This window comes from Ornithorhynchus anatinus, chromosome 9, assembly GCF_004115215.2.
Source record: "Ornithorhynchus anatinus isolate Pmale09 chromosome 9, mOrnAna1.pri.v4, whole genome shotgun sequence".
Lineage (NCBI taxonomy): Eukaryota > Metazoa > Chordata > Mammalia > Monotremata > Ornithorhynchidae > Ornithorhynchus > Ornithorhynchus anatinus.
In genome coordinates this window covers 16220866-16239477 of record NC_041736.1, presented here as the reverse complement: position 1 = coordinate 16239477, position 18612 = coordinate 16220866, and the positions used below count along the sequence as shown (strand labels likewise).

Below are 18612 nucleotides of genomic sequence, written 5' to 3'. Positions count from 1 at the left end.
CACCAACTTTTGGGATGCAGATTCCAGTCAGTGAAATTTTAAATTTAATTTAAGCAATTAAATTTGATCTCTCGTCAGTCATTAGTATCAAGGCTTCAAATTCACTCTTACTTCTTGGATAGCACCACCTAGTGTTCATTAGGGCAAAGGTGCTATTTTGCTGAAAGAAACTAAAAATGAACTTTTGACATTTTTCTTATATTTAATAATAATAATGGTGGCATTTGTTACGCCCTTACTATGTGCCAAGCATTGTTCTAAGCACTGGGGTAGAAACAAGATAATCAGGTTGTCCCGCATGGAGCTCACAGTCAATCCCCATTTTACAGATGAGGGAACTGAGGCACAGAGAAGTTAAATGACTGGCCCAGGGTCACACGGCAAACAAGTGGCGGAGCTGGGATTAGAACTCATGACCTCTGACTCCCAGGCCCGGGCTCTTTCCACTAAGCCACGCTGAGATGGTTCCAAGAACCAAATTCAGCTAGACTACATTTAACCTCATTTCTAATTATTCTTTGCCAGAAAGCAGAAATCACTCAATTGATCATCTAAAAATCCCATAGAACTGGTTCTGAAATTGGCCTCTTGGCCGTCTACGGCTGCTGCTGCATCCTCCCAGAGGAAACGCTAGGATTTCTCTCCGGTGGGTGGCAGGGAAGGACTGGAGGGAGGACCACTGCTGCCCATCCTATTACTGGACTTGAGAAATGCTAAGGATGGAATAGAACCTTCTTTTGTTGCTGAGATAAAGCAATAATCCAGACTGCGGGTCTTATTCAGTCAATCAATCAATAGTATTTACTGAGCATTTATGCAAGCAGAGCACTGTACTAAGCACTTAGGAAAGTACAATAGAGTTGAAACAATCATATTTATTGAGCAATTACTGTGTGCAGAACACTGTACTAAGTGGTTGGGGGAGTATAATAGAACAGTTGGTAGATTAGTTCCCTGTCCACAGTGAGTTTGCGAACTAGAGGGGGAGACAGACATTAAAATAAATTATGGATATGTACATAAATGCTGTGGGGCTGAAAGTAGGGTGATATCAAGAACTCAAAGGGGGACAGATCCAAGTGTAGAGGCAATGCAGAAAGAAGAGAGAGCAGAGGAGATGAAATCTTAGACAGGGAAGGCTCTCGGAGACGTGATTTTAATAAGGCTTTGAAGATGGGGAGAGTGGTGGACTAGCATTTATGAAGGGGGAGGGAGATCCAGGCCAGAGGGAGGATATGGACAAGGCATTGATGGTGAGGCAGATGAGACTGAGGTATAGAGAAACAGCTTGGCCTAGTTGACAGAGCATGGGCAGAGGACTCCTTCAGTACTGAACACTGGGCAGGAGATGGGCTATAGGGAAGCCAGGGTCCATCTGCCACTTGGGAAAACAAGTTTTCTGAATCTGAGGCAGTGGGAAATAGAATCTGAGGTTCCCAAGTACCTTCACACACTAAGATGATAGGAAATAAAATTCTCTTATTTCTGAATGCCTCACAAATATATAGGACAGGGCATTTTCAGGAGCACAGAGCCAATAAGCTTTGTGAGATTTTATCATAGTTCACAAAATGACCCTTTGATCTGTATTTTGAAGGAAGGAAATCAAACATTATTTTGGAGCCCAAATCCTCTAGTGGCTCTTAACATTTCTCTATAGAAGAACACATTATAAGTATTCACATATCTGTTTTCTGTGGCTTTGCCAATAGGACTCAGGTTTAAACTGCAGCAACTAGCTCTAAAGAATCATTTTCTGCCAGTGAGGGCTATTAGATACCAGAATGGTGAATGAGGGAAGTTGAGGCGTGACCTGTGGTAGAGGTGATTGCCCAGATGACCTATTAGTCACAGAATTTCCAACTCGTGCAGTTCAGTAGTAGACATTATTGCCCTGTGCAACTCATGGTTAACCGAGATGACCAGTTTTCAAATTATCTAGACCAGTTAACAGCACCACCTTCAGTTACGAGTAAACTATGGTACTTTTTTTTTAAATTGTGGGGGGGAGGTTAATGAAAGGGGCAGAGACAAAACTCTTACTGGTAGAAAAAGTGACAACGACTAGAGATTCAAAGATCACATGGTAAATCATTCAAACTACCCTTACTGACTTAGGTTGCACTGAGAATTCTCACAAACTGAATGCCAGTTCAAAAGCTAGTTTTAGAGTTCTGAATATTTTTTATGTATTTGTTAAGCAATTACTATGTGTCAGGCACTGTACTAAGCCCTGGGGTAGACAGAAACACGATAATCAAGTTGGACACAGGCTATGTCCCATATGAGGCTCACAGCTTTATGAGGTAACTGAGGCACAGAGAAGTGAAGTGACTTGCCCAAGGTCACACAGCAGATAAGTGGGGAAGCTGGGATTAGTACCCAGGTCCTCTGACTCCCAGGCCCACACTCTTTCCATTAGGCCCCAATTATTCTGTTTTGCACTCAGGGATGAAAATCTTGCCTGGGCTTGGATGCTGTTGCTCAGGGGGCAAAAGCCTCCAGCAAGTGAAGGACATGGAAGGACACCTGAGTGACAACTTCTATATTAGCCAAGATGAGTAGAGGAATACCTGTTTTGGTCAAAGGGCTAGAGAAGAGCTGCTGAAGAAGTTTGTTCTCTGAAGTTCTGAGGACGACAACTATGTCAGCAGGAAGAGTATCTCTGTTCTTCTCAAGGAAGCCAAAGGCATCATACAAAACCTAAATTAGAAACAGTAAAGAAGAAAAAAAGTTATTTGCCCCCAGCGAAGTTAGCCAGTTATGCAAACTGAAAAATTAGCTGTGGCAGAGAACGCTCTCAGGATATACCTCTCTAAAGACTTTAAATCTGGAACAGCTGTGCTTTCTAACTTTGGACTGTGGGGGAAAGAGATGCAGGGAATGTACCATTCTTGCCACTTCAATTCACCTTCACATCTTGTCAAATTATTCTTTATATGAAAAAAAATCTAGGGTATCAGAAGACCATGTCTTAATATAAAGGGGGAGAAAATCATTACAAAATATATTTAAGCACCTGAAACATAAGCCAGATCCTGCTGGTGAGAAGTTAATAGTCTAGTATTTCAGCAGGGGTGTTAACCCCTTCAGGCCATGAAAATTCATTTAAGAACATTACTGTTCCTCTTCCAGGGAAGCCACACGTGGCAAACAATGCTTCTGGGTGGGCTTGGGCACAAAAGGAGGAAGAGATGAGCCAGACCCCAGAACGGCTCCAGGGTCCTGGCAGACCAGTAGCTGTGTGACTTTGCTCAAATCATTTGACTGCTCGGTGCCTCAGTTTCCTAACCTTTAAAATATGGAGAATAAAAACTTGACCTGCCTGACAGAGATTTGGAGGATAACTGAAAATTGATGTGAGAGGCATTTGAAAGAAAATCAAAGTAAGGTATTATTCCAGGGAGTACTTCACGAAGATGCCAAGAACCTAGGATGGTTACAGATTCAATTAGGGATTTGGGTCCATGCAAGTTGAGCTCAAGGTGGCCCCAGAGATCCTGATTTGAACCCAGAATGAGGTGATAAATCAGTCAATCAATGGTATTTAGAGAGTGCTTACTGCACTGGACTAAGCACTTGGGAGAGTTCAATACAACAGACTTGGCAGACACATTCCCTACCCATAAGGAATTTACAGTCTAGAAGGGAAGACAGACATTAAAATAAATTATGTCTATGTAATAATGTTGGCATTTGTCATTTGTTAAGCGCTTACTATGTGCCGAGCACTGTTCTAAGCGCTGGGGTAGACACAGGGTAATCAAGTTGTCCCACGTGGGGCTCACAGTCTTAAATCCACATTTTACAGATGAGGTAACTGAGGCACCGAGAAGTCAAGTGACTTGCCCAAAGTCACACAGCTGACGAGTGGCAGATCCGGTATTCGAACCCATGACCTCTGACTCCCAAGCCCATGCTCTTTCTACTGAGCCACGCTGCTTCTCTACAAAGCCATCAATCCTGCATCAGTCACACGTATAATGCTTACCCACTATCCATTTGGAAGGTCACTTCAAAATTTCAGGGCAAATAATCAATACAATAGGGCACTGCAAGTATCCCAAAATATTTTTTACATAATAACTGCAACCTGGTTATCTTGTATCTACCCCAGGGCTTAGTACAATGCTTAACAAACATCATTAAAAATAGTAACATTAATAATAATTACTGTACCTGTTAAAAGTATGCTCTGTGCCAAACTTGATGCTATGCAGTGATACAGATTCAAGAAAATCAGGACAGATACAGAAGGCAGAGATCTAGATTCTAAGTCCCAAAACCTCTATTCTACTCTATTGTACTTTGCTTAGCACAGTGCTCGGCATACAGTAGGTGTTCAATAAATACCATTAATTGATTAACTGACTGAGAGACTGGGGATGATGATAATTATGGCCTTTTTTAAAAGATTACTGTGTGCCAAGCACTGTTCTAAGCATTAGGTTAGACACAGTCTGGGTCCCACATGGGGGTTCACAGTTTATGTACGAGGGATTGGGATTTAATCTCCATTTAACAGATAAGGTAACTGAGGCACAGAGCAAATGTCTTTTTGGACAACTTTGGACAAGTTTGGATTTGTCCAAAGTCACACAGCAGACAAGTGGCGGAGTTATGATTAAAACCCAGATCCTCTGACTCCCAGGCCCATGCCCTTTCCACTAGGCCATGCTGCTTCCTAGTGATCTCAGCTAAGACAATGTTAGGGCAGGCCAGATGTCATAGTTCACTCCTCACCACAGATGATCCACTGGATATGATCCTGACCCATTTTCCCAGGACTGGGCTAGCACTGGACTGGCTTTTGTGGGGAGTGGAAGGGATCTACCGAGGTAGAAAGCAGGTCCTGCCTATCAAGGAAATTTTATATTCATCTTTGGACATTAGTACAGTTCAGTGAAATGTGGAAAGTGAAGCCAAATTCAAAACAAGAATCCAAAATACACACACTTCTGAGGTAGTGAAAACCCTATGTTGGAATTTCCTTTTCATTTAACACAAGATTAGATAAAATTAATTTCTATATCTTATAATGTGCCCAAAACATAATTCAGTGCTTGAGCTCTAAGTGATCTTAAATAATTTATATAAAAAATTGTTTTGTGTTTTAATCATGTCAATTTCCAAGGCAAAAAACAAAGGAGACTTTCCTGAAATCATTACGACAACTCAATCAGTTCTATTTACTGAGTGCTAACTATGTGCAGAACACTGTACTAATGCTTGGGAGAGTACAACCCAACAGAGTTGGCAGACATGTTCTATGCCCTCAATAAGCTTACAAACATTAATATAAATAATTTATAATATATAATTTAAAGATGTGTACACAAATGCTGTGGGGTTCAGGGTGGGGAGAATAGCAAATGTCCAAGTGACAGTTCTCTAGTTTTGGATAATAGTGGCAAAAATTTGGACTGCAAAGGAAATTTCTTAAATTAAATGTCTCCAGATATTAGACATTTAAAGCAATGTGATGCTATTTTAAGAGGTACCATATCATTTTATCAAGGTATTAACCCTCCCACACTGCATACATGTTTCCAAATTGCTTTAGAATGTGAACATTACCAGCTAAACACACTGCCAGGAGATGTAATATGTTTTTGTCTCTGGAGAGCTGTCACTTCTAGGCAGGACCTCAGGCAAGAGGCAGATTGCAGTTGGCCACCCCCTGTGAGAAATTGTTTCTCTGCCAGAGGCAACTCTTGTGAACTATACCACTGTGCAGTCTGTGAGTTACTATTAGACATTCATCAAGTATAAAAAAGTATAGAAATATGCAAGCAATTTCATGATCTGCACAGCCACAATAATGCGTCCACTTACCCCTTGTCAAATTCAGATTTAATAACAATCAGATTCTCTTTACCTTTCCAGCATAGTGCTGAATGCCAAAACACAGCTCCACTCGTTTTGGCCTCCAAAAATATTTGCAGCGTAGATTATCTTCGAATTTATCTGTTGTTTTTTTTTAAAAAAAAGCACAGAGAGAGATAATTACTCAGGGTCTCTAGAACTGCTTCCAACTCCAATTAGCCAAACATGTTCAGAGTAACAAAATGTTTCAGCAGCAAGAATTAAATTAGCCTCAGTCTCCTGACATAGCAAAGATCAGATCTACCTAAGGATTTACTGGCAGGCCAACAAGGCATGGTTTATGGGCAGCACAATTTAGGGGGTACCCTCTTGTACTTTTGCAAACATGAAGGAAAACCCCATCTCGTAACATCCCGAACTTCCATCTTCTCCCCTCTCTTTTGACCTAGAAACCACTCAGGCTGGACCCTCCATGACACTGCTGCTCCAGGGACCATAGGGACCTTCAGGGGGTTGATGGCTAGGCTGCCTCTCCTGTCCCACCTGAGGGAGTCAAAGCTCATCTCCACACAGGAACAGTGACAGGGCAGAAACCAGGAACCACAAAGCTCAGAATCCCTTGGCTACCAAGTCTCTGAGGAACATGTTGGGAGGTTGCAGGGAGTGCGTGATTTGAAGGGGGTATGTGGCAGCTGGGTGATGAAGCTTGCCCATAAAGCTTTCCAAACACTGGTGTGGTTGCAGCAGTTCTTAACCAGGGACTGCTTGTCAGCTGTGGTAGTTACAGCTGTCCCCTTCCAGTACCATTTAACTGGTATATTTTAACATAGGTCTTTTTATCACTGAATTTTAACTTAATTTCAAAGCACCTGTATTATAATCACTGTGAGTCTTTCCTCCCCAACTTAGACTGGGGGCTGGATACTGTGCCTTAATTGATTTCTTGATATAATTCCAGTGCTATTATTTTGCACAATAAAAGGGCTCAATGAACATTTGTAATAAAAAGAATAACAGCATCCCATCCTCTGCAATAATAACAATAACACCTGTTCCTCTGCATAAAAGGGATAGCCTAGAAACACTCCAGTTTTAAGTTCACCACAGCTCCCACAGTACAATGAATGTTTTCAACACTGGGGATTAGGCTAGGCAGTTTTGAAAATATTTCAGTACTCTGCCTATGACAATTGACCTGCCATTTCTCCTGGAAGTCCACAGCACAGCCTTCTTTCACAGCATCGGTTATGTTACCAAGTGTTCTCCATTACCTTTTGCTTTTCCTAAGCATGCCATTTTTATGGTACTTTTTTTATTTTCAAAGAACCATCATCTATATGAGTAAACTCACAAGCCCTGTAAATTAATGAGCTAGTCATTGGAAAGGATGAAACATAAGTTTGTAAATTGCCTCTATCCTCCCTCTTACTTCCTAAAGTGAAATGGAGTTCCTTATAGGGGGAGAGATAAAGCCTGGGAGTGCTGAAGCGGGTGAGGAATCTGAAGTCAGATGTTCCATCTCTCTGGTGCATGAAGAAGTTAAACAGCCTGATAGTCCTTGAGGCAAAAACAGTGGTTTGAGCACCACTAGTTGGAAGCACTAGCCTTGGAACAAGAAATCTGCCTAAGGGAAGTAGATAATCCTAGATTGATTCCATCCTGGCAGTTCAGAAGGTATACAGATGGATTCCCAGTTAGGGATATCAATAGGGGTGCCAGCTGACTTAACTTTTGGAAATGGTGTCAATCTACCATTTGAATCCCTATCTCAAGAGATAGACGGTTGAGATCATCATCATTAATTGTAAATGTCAATGGATTAAAAAACAAGACCAGAATGGTATTAAACTACACTAGCTGAAGACTATGCAAATATGTAGAGCAGGTCATGCTGGCCAATAAACTAGCAGATGCCACAGTTCTCTCAAAATATGAGCTAGTCATTTCCTAGCTTTCACACAGGTCCATACCAACTAAAGTCAGATCTGTTGCTTGGGGAAATCGGCTTTCTTCATCCAGAAGAGAAAGCAGACCCATTGGCTTCTGCAGAAACAGATCCAAGAGAGGGCGGTTGTCTTCGTATTCCACTGTTGAGGCATCAATTCCCTCGCTCTGATATTCCATCTACAGGAGAAGTCAGAATGAGTAGCCATTGCAGTGAACTGAAAACAGATTCTTTCTGCATGAAGTCACTGTGTTTGAAAGAACCTCCCAAATATTTAATGGGACAAATTCATACGATTAGGCTTTATTTTTTAGATCAATCATTTATTGAGTGCTTACTGTATGTAGAGCATTGTGCTAAGTGGTTGGGAGAGACTTGGTAAACACATTCCCTGCCTGCAATGAGCTCAGACTGTAGAGGGGGAGACAGACATTTATATAAATAGATAAATTATGGATATGTAGATGGGTATTGTGGGGCTAAGGGAAGGATGAATAAAGGGAGCAAATCAGGGAGACTCAGAGAGTAGAAAAAGAGGAAATGAGGGATTAGTCAGGGAAGGTCTCTTGGAGGAGATGTGCCATCACTACGGCTTTGAAGGTGGGGAGAGTAACTGTCTGCTGGATATGATGAGGGAGGACGTTCCAGAGAAGGGGCAGAATTTGGGGAGAGGTCAGGGGCAAGATAGACAAGATCACGGTACAGTGAGTAGGATGGATTAGAGGAATGAAGTGTGTGGGCTGGGTTGTAGTAGGAGAGCAGTGAGGTGCGGTAGGATGGAGCAAGGTGATTGAATGCTTTAAAATGCTTTGGATCATCAACACTGTACTCCTTGGTGGAGCTCAACGCATGCAGGTGCTCTGTAAGCTGCTGAAAGAAACAAGGATCTAGACCTTTACAAGATTATTCTATACCCACTCAGACCATGGTTTCCATAGACGATCATATTTTCTAAAGTATCTTTGAACTAAAGTAATTAACTGAAAAAGACCATCATGTAGTAAAGTTGTCAGCAGTAGACAAGAAATTGTTTTGAGGGAAGATTTAAATAATTGGCTTGTCACCTGCTCCACTCAAGTGGAGACTTATGTATTACCTTTCTTCAGAAATCTAGGCTTTTATTTAGGCTAAATTTAGACTGTATAAGATTTTCCATTAAAACGGAGCTTCCTTACCAGTCTGTTTCCTCTAGAGCTTCTAAAGGTTTCCACTTTAAATCAAAGTAGGTTGAGGATTAATTAGTCAGCAACGTTTATTAAATGACAGTGTGCAATGCTTTCTGGATTCAGCACTGAAAGATTTACAGAGCAAATGCAAGACCGAGACCCTGCCCTCAAATAGTGTACAATCTAAAAGGGGTTTGGGAGTCGGTCAGCTGGGTGACCTTGGGCAAGTCACTTAACTTCTCTGGGCCTCAGTTCCCTCAACTGAAAAATGAGAATTCTTCCTTCTACTTAGATTGTGAGCCCCAAGTGACCTGTTTATTTTGTATCTACCCCAGCGCTTAGTACAGTGCTTTGCATATAGAGAGGATTAACAAATACCACAATTATTAGTATTATTATGTTTAGTTAATTTAGATATCCATTTTACCTGCTCGAGGGCAAAAATGTGTTGATTAAAATAATACTGAATTTGTTCATTGGCTATATTTATGCACAGCTGCTCAAATGAATTCCTTCGAAAGTTCTCAAATCCAAATATATCCAAGATCCCAACGTTCATACCATTCCCGGCATTGCTGTAGAAGAAACAAGCATGGAAACATAAAAGGGAGGCAGAAAGTGAGTCATGTCACTGAGGTGGTGAAAGGATACACAGCACCTCCTCAGTAACAACACTAAAACTTGACTCAAGGCCTGGGCCTCTTCCCACACCTCATGCTAATGGCAGAGGTACCTTACACATATTCATTCCTGAGCCCTCACTACTTCTCTCTTTCCTGGAGCACTGCCACCCACTGAGCTCTGACATCCTCATTTTAAGGTGTGGGTGAGTGCCCCACATTGATAATGCTCCAGTATCCCCTCAACAGGGGATGGCAGGAATGTCCTCTGTGCTCCTGAGGGGCCTAAACCTGCTGTGAAAGCAATGTTTGCAATAATCTGGGAGTGGTTTTGGCTTGATTATATCTCGATTCTTTGAAAGGGAGGGAATAATTTCCGTCACACTTCTAAGCAATCAAAGCTATTAGGGGCTTCTTATTTTCAGGTTTTATTCACTAATTAACACATTGTTTCTTTAGTTTGCAAAATCAACAGTGATGTGGTCTCATCAAACACAGGTGCACACACACAAACACACACATATGCATGAGCTCCCCTTAGCCCCCATCTCCTCCGACACCCCCTGCCTCCAGTATACAGTTCAGTGGCTGTGTGACTTGCCATATATTTTTTTCTGGTTGCAGCAGGGTATTGATACGATTTACAATCCAGCCGAAGAGTCGGCCATAAAGGGCTTTAGACATGGCATCTCGTACATCGGCAGCTTGATCCACAGTGTTGGTGCGGATGATGGTTTCACCTCGTGTTACTACGCAATGGGATGTTAGAGCTTCTTGAAGTTCCTCTGAGCCAATGCTGAGCAGGGAAGCAGCTGCAAGACAACACAACCCGATGATGAGCCTACAGTAACATGTCAGCATCAGGTGAGGAGCAGAAGCACCAGAAGATGTGCGGCTTAGTGGAAAGAGCACGGACCTGAGAATCAGGAGACCCCAGTTCTAATCTTCGCTCTGCCACCTGCTAGGTTCCTGACCTTGGACAAGTCAGTTAACTTCCTCGTGCCTCAGGTTTCCCTATCTGTAGAATGGGGATTAAATACTTGATGGTAAGCCTTGACTGTAAACCCCATAATAATAATAATAATAATAATTGTGGTATTTGTTTAGTGCTTACTGTGTGCCAGGCACTACTAAGCACTGAGGTGGACACAAGTAAATCAGGTTGGACACAGTACCTGTCCCATGTGGGGCTCACAGTCTCAATCCCCATTTTACAGATGAGGTAACTGAGGCCTAGAGAAGTGAAATGACTTCCCCAAGGTCACACAGCAGACACGTGGCAGAGCCGGGATTAGAACTCTTGATCTTCTGATTCCCAGTCCGGGGTTCTATCCACTATGTCATGCTACTCCTTGTATCTACCCCTGTTCTTAGTGTGGCAAACGGCACGTAGTAAACGCTTAACAAATATCACAATTATCATTATGACATTTTTAGAAAAAACATGCAACACTGAAAAGAAAATAGTGATTGAGAACGTTGTGCTTGGTTATCAGATAATTACCATTTACCAGGGCTTCTGCATTAGGAACTTCACTCTTGTCTATTTGATGTTGTGAGGAAATGGCAGCAAATTCTATGTTTCCAGTATTTAAAATCCCAGCCAAGATTCTGTACACTGAATGGACTTCCTGCAAAGGACATTAAGAACTCTTCTTAAAAGAATCTCTTTTCAATTTGACTAGATCTACTTTTCAAAATCAGAGCTGTCTTGGTTAGCTTCATATTAAAGATTCAAGTGTCTCTGCAATGAACCAAAACAATGATGACATAAAGTAGTGGATGGGGGTCATAGAGTGATAATAGTAATAATAATGATGGTATTTGTTAAGTGCTTACTATATGCCAAGCACTGTTCTAAGTGCTGGGGTAGAAAAAAAGTTATCAGGTTGTCCCACATGGGGCTCACAGTCTTAATCCCCATTTTTCAGATGAGATAACTGAGGCCCAAGGAAGTTGTGGCTTGCCTAAAGTCACACAGCCGACAAATGGCAGAGCTGGGATTTGAACCCATGACCTCTGACTCCCACGCCCGTGCTCTTTCCATGAAGCCACACTGCTTCTAAAGTTAAAGGAGAGTGATCAGCCATGCTTTCATCAACTGTGTTAAATAGAATAAATGATGAAAAGTTTATTTCTATACTTTTGCAACTAATAGTTTCAAATCTAGGATAGAAATGATCCGGCAGAAAATGTTTTATGACTCTACTAAAAAGTATACTAAAAAGAACCTTGTCACAGTAATAATGATATATCATATCCCCAAATCATAACTCCACATAGATGTAGACAAGCTGAAAAACTGCATCATTTGTAACAGTGACATCTGCTGGCTTTCCGGTGGCGCTACAAAAAGAAATTAGGATTTTTTTTTTTGGTATGGCATTTGCTAAGTGCTTACTATGAGCCAGGCACTGTACTAAGCGTTAAGGTAGATACAAGTTAGGTTGGATATCAGTCCCTGACCTGCATAGGGCTCACAGTCTCAATCCCCATTTCACAGATAAGGTAAATGAGGCACAAAGAAGTTAAGCGACTTGCTCAAAGACATACAGCAGGTAAATGGAAGAGCCAGGATTAGAAACCAGGTCCTTCTGATTCCCAGGCCTGTGCTCTATCCGCTAGGCCCATGCTGCTTCTGAGTAAAAAAAAGAGAGAGAGAGGGAGATTCGTACTTCTGTTCCAGTTGAATTTGTCATTAAATCTTTTTAAATGGAAGTAAAACACTGTGCTCCCGGGAACACAAAAAATGGACTCGATTGTACAAACAAGGAAAATAATTCGAGACAGAAATATTAACTATGGTTTCTTGGACCATTCATGGGCTTATTATGACTGCACCCTCTAAATTTTTGAACAGGTGATGACAGAGGGGAATATACTGAATGAACATGACACTCATACCCCAAAGAAGGACTGATCATTTTAGGTTAAACTTGAAATTTATAAAATGGAAAATATCAAGCTTTGAACCTTGGGGTATAATAGTTATGGATTAAGTGTCAGTAGAAAATTTGGAATTGAGGGAGAAGACAGAGCCAGGGGAAGGGTATGTATCTTGGAAGAAGGACCAGAAGCTATATTAAGGTCTGAGTTTACAACACTAACCCCATGTTACTGAACTTGGAAACTTGATTTGAGTATAAACGTTAAGGTGAGGAACCCTCCATAGTGCATATATTCACTCCTATGCTTGCCCTTATTGTCCATCCAAAGAACTACTATATTGGTTTTGGCAGTTGTAATGTCTTCCTACCTTCAGTCTCTCTCCCCTCTCAAGCCCATAGTTCATTCTGCTACCTGGGTCATTTTTCCAAAATGTTGTTCTTTTTACATCTTCCCCGTCTTTAAAAATCTCCAATGGCTACCCATTCCTCTTCATGTGCCTTAAGGCATTTAATCATCTCTCTCTCTCCCTTCTACTTAGCCACTCTCTTCTCTCACTTCAGGCCAGCTTGCAATCTTAGTTCCTCTCCAGCTAATTTACTCACCTGGCTTTGTTCAAAGTTCTTCCACCACCAACCTTCCTTTCCATTTGCCTGGAACTTCATCACCCTTCAAATTCAGCAGACCATAATGCTCATCATCTTAAAGCACTTCTGAAATCAATATTTTCTCCAGAGACCTTCCCTGATTAATTTCTCATCTCCCCATATTTATCCTCCACAACTGTCACTTTAGCAGTCTTGTACCACCTGCACCTTTGTTCAGAGCACTAATACACATATCTTACCTATCCTAAAGCACTCACTTTTGAACAAACTCTTTTTTCCTTCTTTCTCTTACCTCCAAATTCTTTCTATGTTTCATCCATTAGATAGCTAACTCCTTGAAGGAGGTGATTGATTATAGCTGCTAATACTAAAGGTACTCTCCCAAATACTTCCTACAGTGGACTGCACACAGTAGGCAATTTAAGAAATACTACTGACTGAAGAAAAACATGTATGCATGAACACGGGTGCTTTGGTCAAGGTGCTTATACTATAGAGTGAGTTTTCCTCAATGAGGGGTTCATCTGGAATGTAAACCCAATGTTAAAGGGCTATATGTTATATGTTAAATACATATAAAAATCACTCCTGTTATCTTTGCCAGGATGAATGACAAAAGCAATTCACCATTCTGAGCATCATTTCTGATTTTTCTTTTTGATTTGCATTTGATTAGTTTCCAATAGAAAGGGAAGAGGATGTTTCATGTTCGCTCAAGTCACATTTGAATCTAAGACAGTCATCATACACCTGTCAAGGAGATAGCCCTGTTTTACAAAATAGTCCATAACCAGAATCTCCTGATGTCAGTGTACAAAATGAACTGCCTAGCTGACTTCTTCTATTGCCACAACCAGAGCTCATTTATTGGTACTCTGAAACTTTAAGAAAGGTTATCATCATTATCATCATAGTTAAGTTATTCCTAAATTTCCTAAAAGCAACCTCAGTTACTGCACATTATTAAATATGAAGATTTTTAGCAAAATCTGGAATGTATTTAACTTACTACTAGAGAAGCAAGGCAAGGTATATCTATTGTTACTAAAGCTTTGAGAAATTCCACTGTCAATCTGTTTAACGGGTGTGGGAGGCTAACAATTGAAAATGAACAGTAATTGAGGATAAGGGAAAGCATTATTGTTAATAATCAACCAGAGAGGATAGTTAAAATCTACAATACAGAATGAAATCTAGAGACAATTCTTTATTGAGAGTGATGTTCCAGGGTGTCTGTTAAACTAATCCCTGAAGATTTAATGTTCCCTCCTAAACACCTTATCATTTACTTCCTTTGTTGGACAAGTACAAGAGTCAATATATTTTGCAAAGAGGTGGCAAGAAGCCCAGAAGCTGTGGCATAAATGTATCACAAAATAATATTTGAGCCTAGGGTTATAAATATCTTCCGTCACCTCTAGCACATATTTAATAGAGACAGTCCGTATCTTGTATGATAAGAGTAGCACAGTAATCACAGTTATCCTAACAAATGTGCACCCACTAATGACTAATAGCATAAGTGTCTATATGAATGTGTGTTTACTGTTGTACTGTACTCTCCCAAGCACTTAGTACAGTGCTCTGCACACAGTAAGGGCTCAATAAATACGACTGAATGAATGAATGAAAGTTTACGGGGTCTAGATACTTGGATCCTGATTATATAAAGATTTACATATATAATGATTTCTGAGCCTTAAGTATAAGTTTCTTGACTCCTCATAATTAAGTTAAATGGCTTGAACTCTACCAAAGAAGGAAAATAATAATTTTAATGAAGCTAGAGTCAATGCAAATTTTGCTCTCAAAATATCAGAATTCATTCAGATCATTTTACCCTATGAGAGACCTGCAAGGAATTTTGCACTGTCCATCTCAGGGTGCTGAGGCATGCAGCATCTCATGTCATTCTTAGGTCATTCTGGCTCAAAACAGCTGCCAAACTGAGATTCTGTATATACAATAACCCTCCTACTTAGACCATGAGTCCTAAATGGGACAGGAACTGTGTTCAATCTGACTGCACTTTATCTCCCCCATTGCTTAGTACAGTGCTTGATAAATTCCAGAGTTATTACTATAAGTTCCAATTACCAAAAATTATCAAGTAATGTGAATTGATCCCTGAAATAATACCCCAAAAGTAACTCCTCAAAGTGATGATGGATGAAGCTTCATGTCTAAATAGTAGAGAAGCAGCATGGTCTAATAAAAAGAGCATGGGCCTGGGAGTCAGAAGACCCGGCTTCTAATCCCGGCTCTACCATTTGTCTACTGTGTCATCTTGGGCAAGTCACTTAATTTGTTTGTGTCTCAGTTACCTTGTATGTGCCTCATATGTACAATGGGGACTAAACCCTCTTTCCTCCAACTTGGACTGTGAGCCTCATGCGGGACAGGGGCTGTGTCCAACCTGATTATCATATATCTACCCCTGCTTTTAATAGAGGGCCTGACACAAAGTAAGTCCTTAACAAGCCCTATTAAAAAAAAACAAACAACCAAAAAAACACTAAAAAACAACAACGCTTACCTCATCAGTGAACCCTATGATTCGAAAGCAATGCTGAATTGTTTCAAATTGTTTTCCATATGATTCTTTAGTAATAATGTCTTGCACTACTCTTCCAGTTTCATTTTCTATATACCTAAATGAAACAGGTTAAAAAAGGATGCATTAGTGTTCACTTGAAAAATTAAACTTCAAATGCCATTTCAACAGTCATTTTCACCTTTTCTTGTGGATTTACTATTCTGTAGACTAAAACTGCAAAGGGGAACTAACTGTTCTCAAAGCTGGGAACTTACACAACAAATGTAAATGGTGAATTGAAGCTACTGTCTCCTATTCCTGCCTGATTTTATTTTGAGTTCGTGAAAAGAGGGAATTGGGCAGATTGTCCAGATTTTAAAAGCCTTAGCTAAATTGACCTGAAGTTCCAGTTAAGGAAGCATCATTATGAATTTGAGAGTTTGTTGACTGCTGATAACACCTTCAAAAATTAAAAAAAAATTGAAGCCAACAATAGTTACCTAGGGGGGGTTTTATCTGGAAGGCTGTACTCTGAAAGTTTCTTTTGATGATACAGGCCGGCATAGATGTAGTAAAATATATGAAAGTTTTTCTCTCCTCTAGAAAAAAAAAGATAAAGTGCTTTAATAAAACATTCAGGTTCTTTTTCCTAAAGCCTCATATTGTGGGGTTTACCCAAGATCCTTATATCCATACTCCTAAACTGTGTTGAAAATGAGCTAAAGTCCAAGGAAGATTTTTACTTACACAATGTGATCCAACCCATGGCCTAGTCTTAGAAGTAATACCAATAATCACAGGATCTGTGCTTCACACAGATATGAAAGAAGTAATGAAGTTCATGTTGAGAAACAGCGGGAACCAGCCAAAATGAGACAGGGATCAATCAATCTACTTTATTGAGCACTTACTGTATGCCGAGCACTTGGGAGAGTACAATATAATAGAGTTAGTAGACAAGTCCCCTGCCGAGAAGGAGCTTACAGTCTAGAGGACAGGGATAAGAGAGAGCAACCCATGCTCACTCAAATGCCCATCTACCTAGCATTCACACTCACACACAGCCACCTCCACACAGTAAGCATGTAATCACACACAGAAAAAAAATCACATTCCTATCAGTACATACATCCTGGATAAGGACCAGGGCAGCAACAGTGGAAGGTAAATGAAACAACCGTGAGGACAGCTGCTACAGAATCTCTATTTTGGAGTCAGAGGAAGTTGAAATCTGGGAGGTTGCCTCTCACCCTAAGGATTTCCTTTTTTCCCAGGCTTGATGGGCTACCCATTGGGAATTCCAGGCAATCAGTGGTGAGGGCCATGACAATGGTAGCGACAGCTGGCCCCATTATTGTTTCCCTTTTTTCACCTGCTGCTGCTCTGCTTTACTCTGCAGGGAGGATGTCTGCATTGGTTTGGTAGGAATGTCGATGTGAGGGTGTGAATGTGAGAAAGCGTGTATGTCTGAATCTGCAGCAACTCCGATAGGTGAGTGAGATGAAGAAATTTAGGGTTATTTTTCCTCCCCTCAGGATTTAGCTTGTTCTACTGTATGAGTTATGGTGGTGCTGAGATGGGTGATCAAAATGGTGCCCCCTCAACTTTGCTTCCCCCCTTTCCCCTTCACATGTAACTGCAGTCCTAAACTTCTAGGAGACAGGGGTCACACTCAGGACACAGCGGGTGCAGTTATGTGCATTCTCATGCCTTTACACTCCCAGCAAATCACAGGGACCTATCTTTGAGACAATTGGAGTGCCAGGTGAAGGGAACACCAAATTATATATACATGGATTCTTCCTAGGAACAGCCTTTCATCTGAGAATCTCAAAGATGTGAGGCCCATAGCAGATTATTACTGTGCCATTTTGTACATGAAAAATTAAGTCCCAGGTGGACATAGGTGGACATGGATAGAACTAAATAGCAATTGAAGGCCTGAGTTTAGAAGCCAGAGACTGGATTTTCATAATTTTTTGGCAATGTGGAAATTTAGAAATAGAAAGTAGTAGTTTCTACAAGCAGAACTTAAGATAAATCAGAAAAAGTATAGAGAAATTCAGTCAGTAGACCTAATCACAATCGAGCAATGGGCCTAGAAAACATTAAATATAATTTGCATCTTCTTTATAGTCCAACTGAATTAGGCTTTTATGGGAATCAGTATCTAAGGAGGAACCTGAGCTTTTCTGTTGTGGGTTGATTTCTGTATTTTCTTAGTCACATGTAATGGGAACAAGATGGCTAGATGGAGAAGGGTGTAAATGTGGGTGGAAGCAGTGCTAACCTTGCCAACTAAGTGCATTTTTTTTTGGCTTAATTTCAGTCAGATAATCTACAAGTATTTCCTAAGTGCCACAGAAAGCACTGTTTGAAATCAGTGAGGTTTTTTGTTAAAATTAAATAAAGAAGGCTAATTGTCTATTTCTGGGATTGAGAGTGACCAAGGCATAAAATTTTTCAATAATATTAGCCTGGACAAAAGAGTTAAGGAGATCTGAACAGCTATTTTAGGATGAGAAGGGCAGGGCAACTCTTTAAAACAAATCTCCTTTTCCTATCATCTTCAAAATCAAGGTATTCATTCAGCACACTCTACTTAATTATCCTATCCTGGGTTTTCTGTTGTTGACAGGACAGTCCCCACCCAATCAATCAATGGTATTTACTGAGCATTTACTGTGTGCAGAGCACTGTACTAAGCACTTGAGTAGTCATTCCCTCCCTCACTAATGGAGATGCTGGTAGGCTGTTACTGCTGAAAAATACTCTGGTGAAAACTACTTTAAAAGTTGTGCAGGTGACCAGACATTTTTAGTTCTGGTGAAGGAAAAAAACCACCCATTATATTCATTATTTGAAGGTATCTTTTGGAAATGAAGTCTTACTAATCTCCAGCACCGGAAAAAAAATGTTCTGCTCTCTACACATAGGGACTGAACTATGGAAGAAAAGGTGAAAAAGATGACAGGGTAAAAACAACCTTCTAGAAAAAGAGAAAAGAGTTTCTCTTTTCATAGAA

At 40.6% G+C, this 18612-nt stretch overlaps 1 protein-coding gene across 1 annotated transcript in view; it reads right to left on the bottom strand.

The window, feature by feature from the left end:
* MYO3B (myosin IIIB) overlaps positions 1 to 18612 on the bottom strand; it is a 262024-nt gene that overhangs the window by 138848 nt on the left and 104564 nt on the right. The window contains exons 13-20 of the mRNA XM_039913176.1: positions 16088 to 16186; positions 15588 to 15702; positions 11062 to 11188; positions 10164 to 10369; positions 9365 to 9514; positions 7797 to 7950; positions 5879 to 5967; positions 2574 to 2703 (exon numbers count right to left, since the gene is read on the bottom strand). Coding sequence (XP_039769110.1) covers positions 2574 to 2703; positions 5879 to 5967; positions 7797 to 7950; positions 9365 to 9514; positions 10164 to 10369; positions 11062 to 11188; positions 15588 to 15702; positions 16088 to 16186 — 1070 coding nt within the window. The remainder of the gene's footprint in view (positions 1 to 2573; positions 2704 to 5878; positions 5968 to 7796; positions 7951 to 9364; positions 9515 to 10163; positions 10370 to 11061; positions 11189 to 15587; positions 15703 to 16087; positions 16187 to 18612) is intronic.